General features: G+C 40.8%; 1 protein-coding gene across 1 annotated transcript; it reads left to right on the plus strand.

The window, feature by feature from the left end:
* The first annotated feature begins 1,029 nt into the window (after positions 1–1,029).
* RGS21 (regulator of G protein signaling 21) lies at positions 1,030–19,927 on the plus strand. The gene is made up of 5 exons (XM_054037996.1): positions 1,030–1,040; positions 6,605–6,681; positions 12,844–13,010; positions 18,739–18,947; positions 19,492–19,927. Exons 1-4 carry the CDS (start codon positions 1,030–1,032, stop codon positions 18,940–18,942), a joined length of 459 nt encoding a protein of 152 aa, XP_053893971.1. The 3' UTR covers positions 18,943–18,947; positions 19,492–19,927.
* The last annotated feature ends 219 nt before the right edge of the window (positions 19,928–20,146 follow it).

The raw sequence follows: 20,146 nt of genomic DNA on the forward strand, positions 1-20,146 counted from the left end.
GAAAGTAGTCTGCAGGCCAACATGTTCAGAGGAGTGGGGGAGAGAGAGAGACATGAAAGAGGACACAGAAACGTACAGGAGATGGAGGAGAATCAGGCTGTATGAAGCAAGTGCTGGGAAGGTCAGGGATAAATAACAGAGGGAAAGAAGAGAGAACATGAAAATCAGAAGGAGACAGTGCAATTAGTTTTCCCTGAAAGAAAATACACTTACAGCATTGAGCAGCATTGAAAATACATCAAGAGTTTATATCAAAAAGAGATGTATTCTGAAAGAATTGCTGTAGCTGCCACTGGGTTGTTGCATGATCACATTACTAATAGTAGAAGTAGTAGTAGTAGGACTAAATACTTATATTTATAGTATGCAAAGGCCCAGGGCCCCATTGTTCAAGTTGCTGTACAAACACACAAAAGGAACAATCCTGTCTTGGAGGGCTTACAATCGAAAGATACATATAGAAGGAGGACAGGAGTTGTAGATACAACATAAAAGTAAATGAATTCGGAAAAGAATTGGCACAGCTTTGTTAGTTGTATGCAGTGTAGGGTTTGTTTGTTTTTGTTTTGTTTATTGGGGAAAGAATTAGGTAGGCAGGAAGTAGGAAAAGGAAAGAGGAGCAAGAGGAACAGGCACTGCTTGCCGCCTTTCTCACCATGATTGTAACGCTAGTAACAACATGGGTTCAAGACCAGGAAGTGGCCCACAAGATGATGTCTCCTGAAGATGTTGCTCAGAGTATAAAGAAAGTTTGAGAGATGTTTCCATCTAAACCATGTTTAATTAAATAGCTATTCCTTGCACTGGGGGGGATTAAATTAGGCTGGCTATGATCAAAAACAAGCCATGTTTGTGAAACAGAAATAATTTGAAAGAAAGTGGTAAAAACAGAATGTCAATTTGCAACCCGCTGTTTGGTTATTTGCATACTAATTGTAATGTTCCTGCTGTCACATTACCTTCAGCTTGAAGATCAGTCAGAAAGAAAAATTCTGCATTACCTGTGACAGTCAGACAGTGGAACGAAAAATGCCAGTGAAGTGAGTTGTTGTTTATGGCTATTTTTATCTGAGAAGATGTATGGAATCGGACAGTTGATGTCTGATTAGCCTGGACAGTTTTTATTTCCTTCCTTGATTATAATTAATATGCTGATTTTGGTCCTTGGAGCAAATTCTGCTCACGATACTCATGAGAGTAATCCGATTGAAGTCAGTAAGATCACTCTGAGTGAAGCAAACAGCACTACTCTCATGAGGAAAGTACGCAGGATTAGGTCCATTCTTTCTGATTTGCCCTGGTCTGTCATTCTGCTTCCCCAGGAGATTTGAAAGCAGTTAAATATTCACTGAACTTCCCACTTATTTGTTATATATTTGATTAAAGGTGTTACATTTACTGGTCCAATTTCTCTGCTGGCATAACTCCACCAAAGGGAGCAGAGAGCTGACAGGCTCACAGATTGTCAGACAACTAACAATGTCACAATTTCATATAATATATGCTATGGTTTTATTTGTGTTTTAATATATATTGCCTTTATTTAGATTCCATTTATAGATATGCAATTTTATTAATTTTGTGTCTATAATTTTGCACAGTTATGATGCAAGTAAATTGACAGCTATTTCAAAATAATGCTTGCAATGTTATAGTATCAATGCACTAACCTTATAGAAATTCCTCTGAAAACAATGGCACTCCCATGATAACATATTAATGCTCCCATGTTGCATTTTGATAAATATACAATTAATGAATACGATTATTGTCTGTAACATACTTTCATAACTCTATGTGGAATATAACTCGCAGACTCCCCTGTGCAGCTCAGTAATAGCTGTGACAACCTCGCTCTCAGTGAATATTTAAGAATACCAAATATATTTATAGTACTCATGACTGAGTCAAAAATTTTAAAAAGCCCCTCAATATATTATTCAGAATGAAGAGTTTGACCAGTTTTAGCCATTACCAGTTGTTTAGTCTCTGGAAACACATCTTTTTAAGTCAGTATATATAGGAGCATCAGTCCCTGCTAGGGTCAACGACTGGCATAAAGAACATTCCTTAGATGATTTCAGGAACAGATTTGTCAGTCAGATAAAAGCATCATAAACTTCACATTAAAGGTTCCTATAAAATTCTCTGACAGATGTCCAGTCAACCCTGAAAGAATCTGCCCTTGCATTTCTACTCCACAGAAAGAAGCAGCACAGAATTGTTCATTGGGTTTTATGTAGCTGCAGAGGACAGAGATTCCTCCCCATTAAGAATTATGAATAGCCTCCATACCTGCTAGACACAGGAGGCTGGCAGTGCTTTGGTGAGACAACAATCACCAAGTCTAATTTTAGCTGGACTGAGCTCATGTCCTCATTAGAGGCCATAGCTTCATGGTCTAAGCATGAGGTAGGAAATAACTAGACTTGCATATTTGGAACCTAGCAGGGTCAATTTAGACCCTTCATTGTTCTGAATAAAATGAGTGATTTCCTTACCCAATTTACTCTGTGGGAGTCTTTCAGATGAGAACATTTTTACCAACAATCTCCTCCAACTCACATCTCCTCCTTGGTCTTTTGATTTCCCACCTAGGGTAAGTCTTCACTGCATAGTTAACCTAGGCTCCTACCGGGTTTTGCCCAAACTTCCTTACCATGCACACTGAAGAACCTCTGACCATGCACACAGAAAAACCTCTGACCAGGGTTTGGAGGTGCTTAAGCCCAGGCTAGCTTACCTGGGTATAGGTTAGAACTTGAGCCCCGGCTATACCTGGGGCTGGAAACTGCCCACTTTGCGGTAAGGACATAGGCTAAATCACTCAAGTGCTGATAGTCATACAATGCCCTTCCCACAGTTCTCTGGAAGGACATTTTGTGTCTCCCACAACTGATATAACTGACTGGGAAAGAATACGAGAGTATCACAGCACAAAGAACCGTGAGATATGTCCCCTGACACACACAGGCAAGTGCAGAAACAGTGAGAATATAGTAACATGGACAGTTTTCTACAGAGGTGCTCACACCCAGCCTAAGCTAACCTGGATGCTCAGAACTGGGTGCTAATCACGGTATTACCAACTTCAAGAGATCAAAAATCATGAGTCAGATGGCCAAAAAAACTTGAGGTTTTTTTCTAAAGATTATATTGTGGTTTAGGTTTTTTTAAATGTTTTTAATACACCTCCCCTCCTCCGAGTCCATACCCTGTGTATGTGTGACAGATTGTGTTGCCTGTTATCCCAGATATATCAGGTACAGTGAATTTTGCCCCTGCTGCATGAGCTTGCCGCATCTGCCCATCCCCTGCCCAGCAATTACTTCTGCCCCCAACCTCCAAGCCAAATCCTGTCACCCTGTCTCCTCCCCCCATCAATTCACCCCCACTCCTCCCAGGGTTTCTCTCTCACACACACACACACAGGCTTGCGGGAGCTAAAGCAGGGTCCCTTCCACCCATTCCAGGCATCAACACGGGATGAGTGTGGGGTGGACTCACTCTGCAATTCTTTCCCCAGGCCTCCCACCATCCTGGGGGCAGGACCCATCCCCACTTTAGCCACTTGAAGGGTTGGTAGGTGTGAGCATCCCAGGGTTGGGGGAGGTGCAGGGTGCTGTGCCATCCTTGTTGGTCCCAGGAGGGAGTGGGGATTAGACAGCAGAGCTACCTGGAGCTACTGGGTTCTTTAGCTCCCTGCTTCACCCTCTCCTCTATAAGAATGGCTTTCGGGACGGGGAAAAGAAAGGAGATCTTCGAATAGCTGCTCTGACTGGTTGCTCAGCCCGAGGAGATGGGCAAATGGGACATGCAGTGAATCAGATGGGGTTTTTCAGAGAGTTAGCAACTTTGAAATCATGCAGGTTAACTGTGCACTGAAAATATACTCCTAGTGTTTGCCAGCGGTAGCCTAGTATTAACACAATCTTTGGAATAAAATACTTCTGTCCAGACTGAGCCAGAGAAGGGTATAGGTTCAAGAAACTCATCACCCTTCAGCACCTTTCCTTAGAGATGAGGAGTACTCTTTTCTCCTGTGGACATGAAAGTGAAGTTACCCATACAACAATAATATTAAACAAATTTGTAAATAATTTTTACAAAAAAGGAGAGAAAATGGAATTAAAACAAGCTGTTTGCTTAACATACCTTGATTTACCCTTCTAATAAGCTACACCAAATATGGCCATCTCAGCTTAGCTACAGAGGTAAAAAATATTTTATCTGACTAAAGAGCAAGTTCCTGCTCTGACACCTCCTTGTCAGTGAGATCCTGCTGTTGTGTCCAGAGGGAGGCGAGTGACGCCCCACCTCACTCAGCCAGCTTATTAAACCCTGCATCTCGGTCAACTTGTATGTCCAACAAGCCCTCCTTGATCCAGAGCAGCTACCTCGGCTTTGCAAACCAGTAACCTACACAAACAAGAGAGTTTGGACACTCTACTTTCTCTAGGAGCCACTAAGGATACCAAAAACCTTTAACAATGCCAAATAATTGCTTTTGAAAGGCTTAAGAAACTAGCTTACATACTATACTTCACACACCAGACTGCACATGTCTGCCCCAGCCAGTTTCTGCACTGTCCTTTCAAATAGGCAGACTGGCATTTTGCTCAGTACAACACACCTCTCCCACTAATTTTTGGTTATGAACTATGAATTAGAGAATGAGGCCTAGATCCTCTCTCATAATTGCTAAAAATGGAGCCTTTACAAATGTCATGGAAGTTTTAGTGAGTTTTCTCTGGTGCATGTAACCAAACTCCCCCTCATGCCAATGTGATTCTGTGTGCTGGTGGTTTCTCTTCATCTTAGGGGTCATCTACTCCATGAGTTCACCAAGATTTTTACCTTGAACTTATTAACTCAGAACACTTCACACTTGAAAAGGCTCATACTGACACTCCCCTACTGTTTGTTTGTCATCGTTTACCTAGGCTGATCCCTTGGGCAAGCCACAAACATTTGCCATTCGCAATCAATTAACTAACAGAAAAATACTCTGAGGCTATGTCTACACTTAAAATGCTACAGATGCATGGCTGTAGGACTTCAGTGTAGACACTCACTACAGGGTTCTCCCACTGCCGTAGTTAATCCACTTCTCTGAGAGGCAATAGCTAGGGCGTTGGAAGAATTCTTCTGTTTACCTAGTGCTGTCTACACAGGGGATTGGGTCAGCAGAGCAATGTCTCTCAGGCATGTGTATTTTCACACCCCTCAGAGATGTAGCTATGTCAATGTAAGTTTTCAGTGTAGATCAGGCCTAATTTACACATATCCTCATCTTCACTACACATAGCGTGGTCTTCACTAGGGGGAAAATGGTGTATTTAAAACACGTTAAAATGCTATTTTAGACAAGGCAAATTGTAGTTTTAACATGTTAGCTGAATGAAGAAAACCCTAAGGACAACTAAAGTGTTAAATCTACAACTTGCCTTGTCTATGCTAGGATTATAACATTTTAGTTAACAATAAAAGTTTTTTCCTAGTGTAGACATGGCCTTAGTATAGACTTGGCTGTACATTTGACTGGCACAGTCATTCCACCCTGTATATCAATATGTAAAGCACATCTTGATGAAATGCTAAAATATAAGTGATAGGTGGTTAAAATTATCTAAACTAGACAAATTGTGCTATAAATATTGCTGTCCAGTAAAATCTTCAGAAACTGGACATTTTAAAAAAATGGAGCCAGCCTAATAAACAGAACATATAAACAAACAACCACTTGACTGCTCTGTATCGGATACCCCTTAGGGTGGAAGATTTACATAATAAGGGGTTTTATTCAATGGAGAGACAATGGATAACAGTTCAGATGTTCAGCAAGTCTGTTTTAGACCATATTGCACATGCATCAAGTCTGGAAGGAAGGAAGGAAAAAAGGAAGGAGCACTTAAAAGTATTAACTAGTTTGGAAAAGATCTTATTCTGCCCTGACAGGTTCCTAGATGTAGATACATCAGCCCAGAACTGAAAATGTCTTGAATAATTGTATTCTTGTGCTTTCTTGGGAGGGGGGAGTCTCCAACACCAGTGGGAAACAAAAAAGACAGATTATTACAGCTTTAACAAATACTTAATCAAAACCTTGTTAAGAAGCAAAACTATGAATGGATCCAGATTTTTATACTGTAGGAAACTGAGAAATAGCCCATTTATCACACCATTGCTAGTGTGATAACCTTTTAGATAATTTTAGTCATTGCAAGCAAAAAGTGTCATATAAATTAATGGTTAATCCATTCAAAGTTGAAAAGAAATCCAGCACTCCACTACAGAAAAGTGACTAATATCTCTCCTGCACCTTTATTATAGTTCAGACAATTGCAAACATTATTACTACTGTCTCTTAGATTAATAATCAAGTTGCCAGTGTCAAATTACATTCTATTTTGCAATACTCTATGGTTATCTGTATGCTAAAAAAAGTCAGACTTCCTTTTAACCTTTTTCTGTGATATATGGTGCAGTGCTGTAAGTAACTCATCTTGCTTTGTTAATGAGGTGATGATGACATGTTCCAAGCAACAGAAAAACTAACATAGACTGCAGAGGCAAAAGATCACAATGCTATTTTCAAGGGTAGATGTTGTTTCCACAGGTCAACCCCTAGGGAAACAATGGCATGGTCTGAGTCGGTGGATACACTACTAGCAAATAAAGGTAAGAAGTACCTGTAACTATAAAAACATATCTACTGACCCTGTTTACCTGAGGTCACTGAGAGCTTTGGCACCAACTTCAGTGGGAGCAGATTCAAGCCCAAAGATAACAAGGAGCACTTGTGGCACCTTAGAGACTAACATATTTATTTGGGCATAAGTTTTTGTGGGCTAAAACCCACTTCATCGGATGCATGCAGTGGAAAATACAGTAGGAAGATATATATACACACAGAGAACATGAAAAAATGGGGGTTGCCATACCAACACTAATGAGACTAATCAATTAAGGTGGGCTATTATCAGCAGGATAAAAAACTTTTGTATTGATAATTGGGAGGGCCCATTTCAAACAGTTGACAAGAAGGTGTGAGTAACAGTAGGGAAAAAATTTGCATGGGGAAATAGTTTTTAGTTTGTGTAATGACCCATTCACTCCCAGTCTTTATTCAAGCCTAATTTAATGGTGTCCAGTTTGCAAATTAATTCCAGTTCTGCAATTTCTCGTTGGAGTCTGTTTTTGAAGTTTTTTTGTTGAAGAATTGCCACTTTCAGGTCTGTAATTGAGTGTCCAGGGAGGTTGAAATGTTCTCCGACTGGTTTTTGAATGTTATAATTCTTGACATCTAATTTGTGTCCATTTATTCTTTTGCATAGAGACTGTCTGGTTTGGCCAATGTACATGGCAGAGGGGCATTGCTGGCACATGATGGCATATATCACATTGGTAGATGTGCACGTGAACAAGCCCCTGATGGTGTGGCTTATGTGATTAGGTCCTATGATGGTGTACCCTGAATAGATATGTGGACAGAGTTGGCAATGGGCTTTGTTGCAAGGATAGGTTCCTGGGTTAGTGTGCTTGTTGTATGGTGTGTGATTGCTGGTGAGTATTTGCTTCAGGTTGGGGGACTGTGTGTAAGTGAGGCCTGGCCTGTCTTCCAAGATCTGTGTGAGTGAGGGATCGTCCTTCAGGATAGGTTGTAGATCCTTGATGATGCGCTGGAGAGGTTTTAATTGGGGACTGAAGGTGAAGGCTAGTGGCATTCTGTTACTTTCTTTGTTGGGCCTGTCCTGTAGTAGGTGACTTCTGGGTACTCTTCTGGCTCTGTCAATCTGTTTCTTCACTTCAGCAGGTGGGTATTGTAGTTTTAAGAATGCTTGATAGAACTCCTGTAGGTGTTTGTCTCTGTCTGAGGGATTGGAGCAAATGCAATTATATCTTAGAGCTTGGCCCTAGACAATGGATCGTTTGATGTGGTCTGGATGAAAGCTGGAGGCATGTAGGTAAGTATAGCGGTCAGTAGGTTTCTGGTAAAGGGCGGTGTTTATGTGACCATCACTTATTAGCACTGTAGTGTCCAGGAAGTGGATCTCTTGTGTGGACTGGTCCAGGCTGACGTTGATGGTGGGATGGAAATTGTTGAAATCCTGGTGGAATTCCTCAAGGGCTTCTTTTCCATGGGTCCAGGTGATGATGTCATCAATGTAGCGCAAGTAGGGTAGGGGCATTTGGGGATGAGAACTGAGGAAGCGTTGTTCTAAGTGAGCCATAAAAAATGTTGGCATACTGTGGGGTTATGCGAGTACCCATAGCAGAGGATGGTACAATTTGGCCAACTTTTTCTAAAGTGTCCTCCACTTGGACTCCAGTTTTCCTATCCAAGGAAGTGGGAGTTTTCTGAAATTACAGTCTCACACCTGAGTACAGAAGAGTTTCTCTACATTTACAGGATTAGAATAATGCAATTGATAAGTAGTCTGTTGCTGTCCATTCACATGTGCAAAAAATATTTTAAACAATGGCACCTTGAAGATTTGGGACTAAATTCTCTGGAGATGTAATTGGTGAGTCATGTTCCATATTAACTGCAGGGGTCTGATCCAGGAAACAGTTATTCACATACATTGTCTACAGGTGAATAAAGGCTACTCACATGAGTAAGAATTTACAGTGTCAGGCATTAAGTTGGTCAGAAAGATGGTGTAAGTGCAGTGGTTAAAGAAGATTCAGATTGGGTGGGGTGCCATCCTGGAGCACTCCAGCAAGCCAGGGAGAGGAGAGGGGTTTTTCCTCTGATTTTAGCAGAAGCGGGAGCTATGCTACCCTCATTCACCTCCCCTACACACACGCACACACACTCAGACTCCCTGTGTAAGTTTTAAAGTAGCCTAATTTCTGCCAGCTTGGAACTTTGCAATTATGCAAAATAAATATGTCTCCATTCAGATGCCCAGAAGTTAAAAGACGAGTTGGGAAAAGAGGTGAGGCTGGTCATAAAGGGACAGGTCAAGGGGAAAGTCCCACTAAGGTGTGTAGTCAGTGATTCATGTGGCCAAAAGATGACTAGCATTAAAGCACCCAGATAAAGCAGCCTTCCCCAACACTCACACATTAACTTACATCTGCACCATAGGTATAATTCGATGATCACATAATATGAGGTAATACCACATCATTTTTTGCTCTCTACAAACTTAGCTATTCCTGTGGAATTCTTGGTTTTGCTCTCTGGGAGGTATTGTGGTTTGTTTAGGCCTTTCTGACAATGAAAATATTGTAGAGAACAGCGTGTCTTTGTCATAGGGCCTGATTCTCATTCGCACAGTGTGACAGTTCTATGGGTACCCAGGACTGAGAGTCACCTTGTTACTCTCCTGCCTCCAAAGAGTGGGAGACTTGCTTGTGCTTAACTGGGTGTTGACTCCCTGACACCACCAGCCTACTAGCTATCCAAAATCTCCTCTGGGCTATGCCAGCCATCACTCTGCCTTGCAGGATAACAATAGGTGCACCCCAATCCCCAAGTCCCTTTGAAGCATTCCTCTGTAGTGTACAGTCCCTTATCCACTGAATGCCTCACTGAAATACCAGGTCTTCTGTCCCCAAGGGAAGAGTGTACAGACCAGCTGCTCTGTTGACTTGGTATGTAGATATGTAACCATTGTGTTAGCTTACCCTGCTTAACATGCTGGCACAGAGATAGGTCAATAAACATCTTTTGTGTGACAGAAAGCCTGTTTGTCAACTCTGCCTTGATACAGACTTCCAAACACATTTTCATTATACATACATAACTCCTTACATAGTACCTGTACATACATTTCACAATATTAACAACCAGTGTGACCCTGGCTTTCATTTAAGACTTTACATTATAGTCTTTGGTGAACCAGAATGTACATACCAGGATCAGGATATTCTTGTAACTCCCTTGCTAGATGGCACAGAGCAGTTTATAGGTCACAGGATCCTTTACATAGCCAAAATGATGTAAATTTAAGGACTTTTGTAGAACTGAGATTTAAGCTGTTAAACTGTTAATGTGATATATTCTGTTTTCCTAAGGTCTTCTTTGTAATACAATGCTTAATGTGCAGTAAGCAGCTATATACTATTCATTTTCTTTTCAACCACCCTTCCTCAGGTACCATTGAAAGAACAAGGCAGTTATATCACAAAGACAACTTAGGCCCTGATCTTGCGAGCACACGAGCTTCAATTTATACACTTCAGTAAGACTACTTGCATGCTCAAAGTCAGGGCCGGCTCTACAGTTTTTGCAGCGCCAAGCAGCGCGCCAAATTGCCGCCGCGGACGGCGGGGGCAGTCCATGTGCCATTAGGGTGGCACGTGAGTTTCCGCAGCGGTGGCAATTCGGCGGCAGCTTCTGTCTTCAGCCGGAAGACAGAAGCCGCCGAATTGCTGCCACGGGCAGCTGAACATAGAAGCTGCCGCCGAATTGCCGCCGCCGCGGAAACGTGCGTACCATCCTAATGGCACACAGACTGCCCCCGTCGTCCGCAGCGGCAATTCGATGTGCTGCTTGGGGCGGCAAAAACACACGGACTGCCTCCCCTTGCAGATTGCCGCCCCAAGTACCTGCTTGGAATGCTGGTGCCTGGAGCCGGCCCTGCTCAAAGTTAACCATATAAGTTAACTTTGGATTGGAGCTTTCCAAGATAATTAAGCTGGCCTAAATAGACCAACTAATTTTTCCTGTTACTGTTATTTCTAAACTGGGCTCCTAAAGTAGCCATGCATGCACAGAGAATCTTTTCTTAACTGCTCACTTTACAAGCTAAGTGGAAGAAATCTGTGCATGCTCAGTGCATTGATATGCACTGGTAACTCCAACCAAACCAATTATCTTTGGAACAAGCAAAGGCACTTTTCCTCTGACAGGGCTATTTCCACATCAACTTTAAACCCCAAGCCATTGTGACTGTTGAGCCATTCAAAAATTGCTTGCAAGTTGTTGTTTTATAAACAAGAAAGGATGTTTTCAACTCTCCTTGCCCATCCTCCATTGCAGCTGAACTGATTTTACTCAAATCTCCCTTCCAACCATACCCCCCACACACACACAGTTCATCTTCATGCAGAGATAGAACAAAACCAAAACATTCAGCCAAAAAGGTGAAAATTTAGGGAAGTTATCAGTGACTGAAAGAAAGAGGATAGGCTGGAAACAGTTAACTATAGGGGTTGCGCTGTCACTCCTGCTACATTTCACCCATATGTTGACCTATGTTGTTCCTGGGTTGTGTGTTTTTTCATGGGGCTCCTTTGTTTGGTGGCTTCTTTGTATGTCAGGTGGAACAGGTTTTTGTTTTTTGTTGGGGTTTTTTTGCCTTAGTTCCTCAGGATTTAACTGAATGCCTCAAGTGGTACATGCTGTGTCAAGCAGCAGCTTTCCAATTGGCCTCTGCAATTCAGATCATACACCATTCATAACTTATCAGTCATTGTTTCTGGCCATCCTCTCCCTTGGCCCAGGACATACACCTGATTTAGTCCAGATAATGAGAAGTGCTATGTGCTATCTACACAGAGTAAAAGACAGTTCTTGCCCCCAAGACCTGCCCTTTTTGTACCTTCCTGGCCCTTCCACTGTTTGTGGCCTAGCAGAGGGTTTTATTTTGCTCTCATTGAAGTTAATTGTAAAAGTCACATTGACCTCAGTGGGAGCAGGATCAGTCTAGAGTTCTGTAACAAGGAAACTACTGATAGACAAAATTCCCATCATCATTCCCATCTCAATGCCAATTTCAATACAAATCCTGTACAGCTTTCAAGAACATAATGAATTTCTCTGCATTTAAAGTACAGTTGCCAGATGGAGTTTTCAATTGAAAGGCATAAAGTCTTAAAACTTGAATTTAAATTGCATTCTTAAATATTCCCTTTTCATTTACATGGGCTTTAGATAAAATTATAGTTTCACTTTCCCAAAATAAGTTTTAAATTTCCACAGACTGTCTCAGGATCAGTCTGAAATGGATTTCCTGAATGGGAGAAAATTGTTTTAAAATGACAAGATGTGGAGTACAGGATTATTACTTCTTATCTGTATTACCTACCAGTACCTAGAGGCCCCAACCAAGATTAAAACTCCACGGCAGCTGGCACTGTAGAAACACAAAGAAAGAGAGACTCCCAACCCTGGAGTTCTTATTATCTAAATAGACAAGATTAACTGGATTTCCTGGATATCCCCGGTCTACTATTGGGGAATAGAGGCAAAGAGAGATTAAGCGAGTTCATAAGGCCACACTGGAATTCTGTGGCAGAGCCAGGAACTGAACGGGCATCTCCCAGGTCCCAACATAGTGCTTAAATCCCAAAACCTTTTCTGATGGTGTATAATTTTCATATGAACTACAGTAATACTGTAAATAGTGGAAAGTTAAGATTTTTCATTAAATAGTCAGTCTTTCTAATATGAGTAAATATCTTCCCATTAAAATTACTTTTCACATGTCAAATTCTGCAGTTCTGAGTTGGAAAAAAACTCTTTTTGATGACTTCGAATATTTGAAGGGAAGCGGGGCGGAAACTAACAGAAACCAACTATCTTTCTTCAATGGGAGTTTGTCTGAGTGATCAACCCCCAAATGTTAACATTTGGTTATGCTGATATAGCGAAATCCTGTGGTCCTTCTCAGACAAAGTTCCAAAATCAGCCCTCTATTATACTTGTACAATTTCATTGAAATGAAAGAGGTTTTGTTTGAGTCTAACAAAAGGCTGAATTTGTCCTAAGGGTTTGTAGACTGAATAAGAACAGAAGAATTGAGATTTTGGACCCTAACATGATTTATCCTCTGGACTGCTACATAGGTTAGATATGTCTTCTAATTTATTTTTCTATTTCTGCAGATGGCTTGGCTGCCTTTAGAACTTTCCTGAAGTCCGAGTTCAGTGAGGAGAACATTGACTTCTGGATGGCCTGTGAGGACTTCAAGAAAACTAAGTCTTCTGCTAAAATTGCCTCAAAAGCCCAAAAGATTTATTCAGAATTTATCCAAGCTGATGCTCCAAGGGAGGTAAAACAGTCATTTTTACTTTCTTCAAATAGTTTCCAGGGATAGTCCTCAAGTTGTAAAGCTCAGATCCAGAATGTCATGATATTCAAGATCAGTGTGTGTCTACAACAGGACGCATTTATGAAAGACAAATAACTACAACTACAAATAACCAAACAGGCTTCCAAACAGCTTGAGTTCCAGCTTTGCTTTCCTCATTTACTAGGGAATACACCCTTTTTTAGAACTCTTAAAAGCACACAGAGACATCTAGTGTCTGAATATACACTTCAAGTAAACATTACACAGGGTTTGGGTTCAGTGCTATCTCTTAATGCATGCATTCTCATTTTGATGCATGGAGAAGTATGCATTATTGCCAACTCTCAATTTTATCATGGCTCTAGCAATTCTGGGGCTTTTTTTACCTGTCTCATGAGGTTAGCCTTTCATCATGTTAACTCCTGATTTTTCCCTTACTCAGAATGACTGTCATTTCCCATTACTCTCAAGGGGGTTGAAAAGAGTATGATCGCAATTTCCCAGAAGTCTATCTGCTTGTGGAAGGGAGGCTGCCTTTAATAAATGTGGCTGCCACCTCCCACAGGCAAAACGGCTCCCACTCTAGATTGGGCTCTCGACAAGACAGTTAGGAAACAGACTGTGAGGAGCATCGGAGACCCTGTAAAAGGTGCATGTGCAGAATGTAGGAGGAGCATGTGCAGAAGGGGAGAAGCAGACTTCCTCTGCAATTCTAATGGAGGGTAAAGGGAGGCTGAAGAAGGTGGAGTGATAGTGATGGGGTAGGAGAGAGATTAGATGGCAGCTCCCTCATCTTAGGGGTGGAGGAGGATAAGAGGAGCCCCCTCCGAGTAATCACGGGAAGGACACATTTTTGCACGTGTAGCTGAGGCTGAATTTTGACCCTTAAAAGCTCTCACACACTTTGGGGGCAGGTAGAATCCCCCTAAAGCTTCAAAAACCCATAAGGCACATAAAAACCCTCACAAATTTATTAGTTTATGCATCTCATGATTATTAAGACAATCTCATGATTTTTGAATGGTTGGGGTTGGCAATAGTGGCTGTACATTTACTTTCCTTGGCTTTTCATTGACTATATCCTTCTTTATGGTACGATAAACTATATTCCGTCCACAAAGTAAATTAAAGTGTGCTACTGGCTAGTATTTGTTCATTTCCTTTAACACAGATATTTTTGATGTGATGAATATTGAAACATTCCCTTAGAAATACTCCTTCACAATGTTCAATTTGATCACGAAAGAAAAGGTTTTGTGTGAATGAAGAAATATGTAAATTAACTACCTTATGATGTGTGCTCCCTCAGTGGCCTTTGCACTGATCCCTCTGCTTTTGATAGTAACAGTGTTTTGAATGTCCTGATGTCTTATGATTGATCAAAGCTCTTTTACATTAATTATTATTATTATTACTACAAACAAAATTACAAAAATTAAAGGCCAACTCCTATAATTTTTGTCTTGCTGAAGTCAATGGGAGTTGCAGGTACTCAATGCCTCTGGATTTGAAGCATGTAAAACATGAGTGAAATTATCTACCTGAAACTGCAGATGATAGCAAAAAGGATATTATTATAATTAAATGCTGGTAGCACCAAGTAGGAGTAACTAAATGGGAGGGACTCTAGTTTAGTACTTATCTGCTCATGAATCCCCCTTTTTAAAAATTATTTTATGACATGTCGTTTCTTCTGCATTAGGTAAAGTAACACTCAGACTTTATTTTTTTAAGCAAAACAAAACATTAAAATGTCCTTAAGACTACATTATATATAAGGCCCTTCATTTTCATTTTTTACCAATTTTCCCTGAAAATTTCCTGGGTTTAAAAAAAATTATTTGACTTTTACTAATTTTCACCCAAATTTTGGACATGCCAGAAGTCCCTGGACCCAACTCCTCACTCTGGAAGGGGAGATGGTGGCTTGGTCCCTCCATGCAGAGTCCCTGCTAGATGGCACAGTGTGCCGCTGCAGAGGACAGATATTCTGGTCGGTGGTACCTGCTCTGCAGTGAGTAAGCAAAATGAGCAGAGAGCTGGGTCCTGGCAGCAAAGACCATCTGACCTGACCTTTGCAGCAACAGGTCCATAAGGAACAGAAGGCTTCCTTAACTGCTGAATTGTGGTGAGTAACAGGCACCTCTTCTCTGATGCGCACCTTGAGTGCTGGGCACCCCTTCAGTACCCTCTCTCATCTGTTTGCTGCCCCTTGTGAGTCCCAGGTACTCCCCTCCCCTTTGAGGCACCCCTCTCCTCTCACCCACTATCCCCGGGCACCCCACCACCTTATGCCCCTTATGAATACAGGGTACCCCTTCCTCCTCCGGGTACCCCACAGTCCCTGCCCACTGGCTCTCCTGAGTACCTAGCACACTGTCCCCCTCCAGACACTCCCCTACCACCTGCCCCCTGCCTCCCATGAATACAGGGCACCTACCCCCTCTGAGCAGCCCCTGCTTGCTGCCCCACTTGATTGCCAGGTGTAACAGAATGCTAAACTGTATTATACTGTTCACTAGGAGGTGCATGTGTAACATACCTTCATTAAGCTCACAACAGTCATCCTTCCTAGCAGTGCAATAGAGCATCTTATAGTGAACACATCTCTGGTGTGTCTCTCTAAGAAGGAAACTCTGTAGCCAGTCCATATCTGTTACAAGTGTCTGACATTCTAGTAGCAGCCCTGCAGACTACTCAGTACAAGAAGCACATGACATTGTGTCAGAAGTAAAGGTAGTCTAACTAGTGCCAGAGGAGAGTACAAATAGAAGAAAAATAGCAACAAAGGTTCCAAACAGAAAGAACAAAGCAACAAATATTGCAGGATCAATTTAATCAACAAGCCACTCTTCAGTGCCCCTGAGAACTTCCGTTTTCAAGACCTTTAGAATGGACAGACTGGAAGAAGTATTTTGCAAGATTTTGAACTGCTACAAAACTCCACCAGGAAACTGAAGATATTCAGATATCTTTGTTAAGTTATGCTATGGGGAAGCAGGCTAACACATATCTTTAAATCTTTTGCCTTTACTGAAGATTGTCACAAAGATTATTATGAAAGCGCTCTGTATCTGTTTGATTTCATACTTTATACCTCAGAGAAATGTGGCTTATGAAAGAGCACGTTTTCACCAGAGAATTCAAGAATGAGGAGAAAATGTTGACTCTTTTATAAGAATTCTGCATGCATTGGCTGAAAACTCTGATTTTGGGACTGCAAAACATGAAAATATCAGAGACAGTCTAATCATTGAGCCTAGAGATAAAACCATTTCACAGGAACAACAATTAAAGACAAATTTAAATCTACAAGCTGCTACCCCATTAGCAAAGCAGTCTGAACTAGAACAGAAGAAGAGGCAGGAGCAACTTGAAAAACCTGAAACGAGCTTAGAAGCTGTAAACAGACACACCATGAGAGCTAAAAGTCATTAATATAGAAGCCCTGAGGCTATGAAGGAGTCCCAGGCTACAAAGAATTTCAGAGTAAATGCAAAGGATTTGGAAAAATTCATAGCTTAAGACATTTGTCATGCTAAACATGAAATATGTAATAAATGCACAAAATATGGACATTTTTCAGCTGTTTGCCATACCAAGGCAGTCAGGGAGTTGACTAATATTTCAGACAATCAAGAGCCATTTTTTCTGGGATCTATCACATGTGGTGACACATAGCCTGCCTGGAGAGTGAAACTGAATATTCCTGGGAAGACTACTAACTTTAAAATGACTAAGTATCAGATGCGACAATCCTCTCAAAAGGGACTTACAATCACCTATAATCTCTCCCAGAGCCAAAATTACCTGATATCTCTTTAACTAGCTCTGGAGGTAATCTGAACTGCATGTGTCAGTTCACCAGAGAAACAATTTACAAAGACAAAAGTTTTGTATTCAAAATTTACATGATCAAAGGATCAAAGACCAACAATCTTCTCAGACATCTCATGGCAGTTGATATATGTTTGAGTTGTGTAATTAGGAAACCAGTATGATTCACAGATACTTAACAGACTGATCTACTGAACTCTAAAGATAGCGTGATTTTGTAAAATAGTAGAAATATAAAACTTAAAGGAGAGATCTAATAGAATGTTAGATTGTGTTTTATTAGGTGGCACTGTGTGTAACATACATTAAGACTTAAGTTCACAACAGCCATTACTGACAGTGCAATAAAGAATTGTATAGTGAATATATCTCTCTAAGAAGGAAGTGCTGGAGCCAGTCCATATCTGATACAGAATCTGACCTGTTAGTAGCAACCCTGCAAACTACAAGTAGTGCATGACACCAGGCACCCTTCCTCCCCCTCCATACCCACTGCACCCTATGAGTTTTGGCCCCCATGATAACCCCCTCTGAGTAGCTGGGTCTTTCAGCACAGCCCTGGCTAGATGATACTACCCAGACAGGAGTCCCAGAACACAGAGGCCAATGCACTTCCCCTACTGGACAGAGGCCCTGGCACTCTCCTGACTCCCAGCCCCTGTGTCCCACCTCTGTAACAGGAGAGATGATTATTTGGGGAGGGGGTTCTGGTCAAGTAATATTGGTTGTCTAGTCTCTCCAGTGGCTGTCAGGTGATAGTGACCCATTCTGAGTGAGGGAGGAGTGTAAGTCACCAACAATAAACTGTTTTAAAAAGAAAAGTTTTATTCCTGTAATGGAAATTAGAAATAATAGTTTCATAAATATTTGAAGAAAAATACCTGCCTGATGATAAAAGTATCAATAAATCTTCACACTGATAAATACAAGAAATGCATAAAATTGTGATAAAATACATGCTTTCATAAACAGAAAAACAGTTTATCAGTCCACATTCAGAAGCATATCGATTATTCAGCTAGTGTGTACTTCAACTACAGTCTGGTTCCTGGCCTATCAAGCATTCAGCAGATAATAAAGCCAATCTATTGTATTGGCCTAATTTTACATTTCTGTGGGTATAATGGTGCAATAACTATGAACTAGACAGGGACTTGGACTATGTGCTCACACAGAATGAGCACCCCCTCAAACGCCATACAACTCTGAGCAGACCGTTTGGATCTTGGTCCAGGTGCACAGTAGTAAATGTTGCTGAACACCACATTACACCCTACCCAGAGCCACTCCTGTGTGATCATCCTACTCTCATGTACCACAACTTTATTATTATTGTTAATAATTAGCCAATTAAAGAACAAGTAGAAAGTCTATTTTCACCTCAAAAGACACTTATTACTTCCCTTATGATTAATAAGTTACACATTTGCAATTCATCGGGAGAACAGAATTCCCTTTAGTTAATAGTTAACATTCAAATAGCCCTAGAATGGCTGGAGAATTAAGGTATCTCGGTTGATAGAGTTGTATGTTTTATAGAATATCTTTTGCAAAGGGTAGGTCTCTGAAAGGAAATGCAAATACTTTCCTTTCTGTATTATAAAGAGTTAGAATTTCCTGCCTTGATCTATACTTAGATAATCAAAGGCATTTTTTATCTTCTTTCTGTGATACCATCTCTTTAATCCCAGGGAGCCAAAATAAACTAATATTCAATATGCTAGAAAATAAAGGCATTAACTATGTGCTAGTTTGCATCAGACAGCATATTCTGAGAAAAAATTCAAATAGTATTTGCATCATGCACGAATACAAACTTCAACTCTCCAGTAAAATTTAAACTAATTTTATTACACCTTACTTTCCCCAGATTAATATTGACTTCACTACCAGAGACCACATCTCTCAGAATATCTCGGAACCAACCCTGAAATGTTTTGATGATGCTCAGAGACTAATCTATAGTCTCATGGCCAAGGACTCTTTCCCTAGGTTTCTAAGGTCAGAAGTTTATAAGGAACTGGTACATAAGCAACAGAATGGAAACCAGAAAAGATGGCTCACATTTTTGTGAATAAGGTAAATATCAAAGACACAAGGATTATGAATCTACTTTATACCTTCCATTGCAACTTAGAATAATATATTATTAAAGTAGTTATGCACACTACATGTAAGAATTCCCATTTGCTTTTGAAATACAAAATGCAGTATACTAAAATTTATAACAATATTACTAAGAGTTGTTTGGGAATTTTTCAATGAAATGTTTTGCATCAAAAATGCTGATTGATCAAAACAAACTTTTCATGGGAAAGTTTCTCAACTCTTTTTTTTTTTTTTTTTTTTTTTTTTTTGAAAAGGTACAAAATTGTCAAAATGAAAAATTCCAGTTTTCCAGTTTGAAATGACTTTTCATTTTGAATTGTATACTAAAAATAGCTTAGTAAGACACAAATAGAAAAATGGTTGAAATCAAAATAAACCAAATATTTTTGGTCAGTTTTGATTGACCCAAACCAAAATTTGGGGGATATTTGGATCAGGAAAATTTTCAATATTTTGACTTTTCATCTCAACTTGAAGACAGGAAAATATTTTGAAATCTCAAATTTTTTTGCAGGATTGAAAAATGTTTCCTGGCCAGCTCTAATTTATTATTTTACTCCAAAAAGTTTAAAAATCTAGTAAAATATGTAAGTTCACTAAACCCTCTCAATTCATCAACATTCTGTATGAGGTCGCACCCAGATCTGAAGAGGACTACTTGCACAACACTGGGAGCAACCTGGATAGAAATTGGCTGGGGAAGGAGGTACAGATGGAACTGTATAAAAACAGCCAACATATTATATATAATTAAGAGCTTGGGTAAATCATGATTTCATGGACTGCATAGAAATTGTAAAATTAGCTCAATACTGCAACTTTTTCAAGCTGTAAGCAAGCATCCCTGCTTCCTCCTCCCTGATGAGGCCACAGGGGCTCATGAGGTGGTTAGCAGAGTAGTTACAGAAGGAAGATGGGCATGGGACAGGTCAGACTTATCCCGGGAGTAGGTGTGCATGGACCAATCCTATCCTGGTGTGATCCATGCTCAGCTCCAGTCCACGTCCCCACTGCTGCTTTCTGTCCAGCTGGCAGGAAGAAGGGGGTGGTGCTGACAATGCAGTGACTAGGAACCCCAGCCCACGCCACAGGCCCAGGGGCAGACACCAGAGTGCTGGCTGGCAAGGAGCTGAGCCCAGGATCCACCCCCACTGCTGTAGCCTGCACAA

The sequence above is a fragment of the Malaclemys terrapin genome, chromosome 8 (assembly GCF_027887155.1).
Source record: "Malaclemys terrapin pileata isolate rMalTer1 chromosome 8, rMalTer1.hap1, whole genome shotgun sequence".
NCBI lineage: Eukaryota > Metazoa > Chordata > Testudines > Emydidae > Malaclemys > Malaclemys terrapin.

Bases quoted from the DNA above. Each gene is read 5' to 3' on its own strand.
- RGS21 (XM_054037996.1), top strand. The intron at 6,682-12,843 runs GTAAGAAGTACC...CTATTTCTGCAG, and splicing joins TACACTACTAGCAAATAAAG to ATGGCTTGGCTGCCTTTAGA. The intron at 13,011-18,738 runs GTAAAACAGTCA...TACTTTCCCCAG, and splicing joins AAGCTGATGCTCCAAGGGAG to ATTAATATTGACTTCACTAC.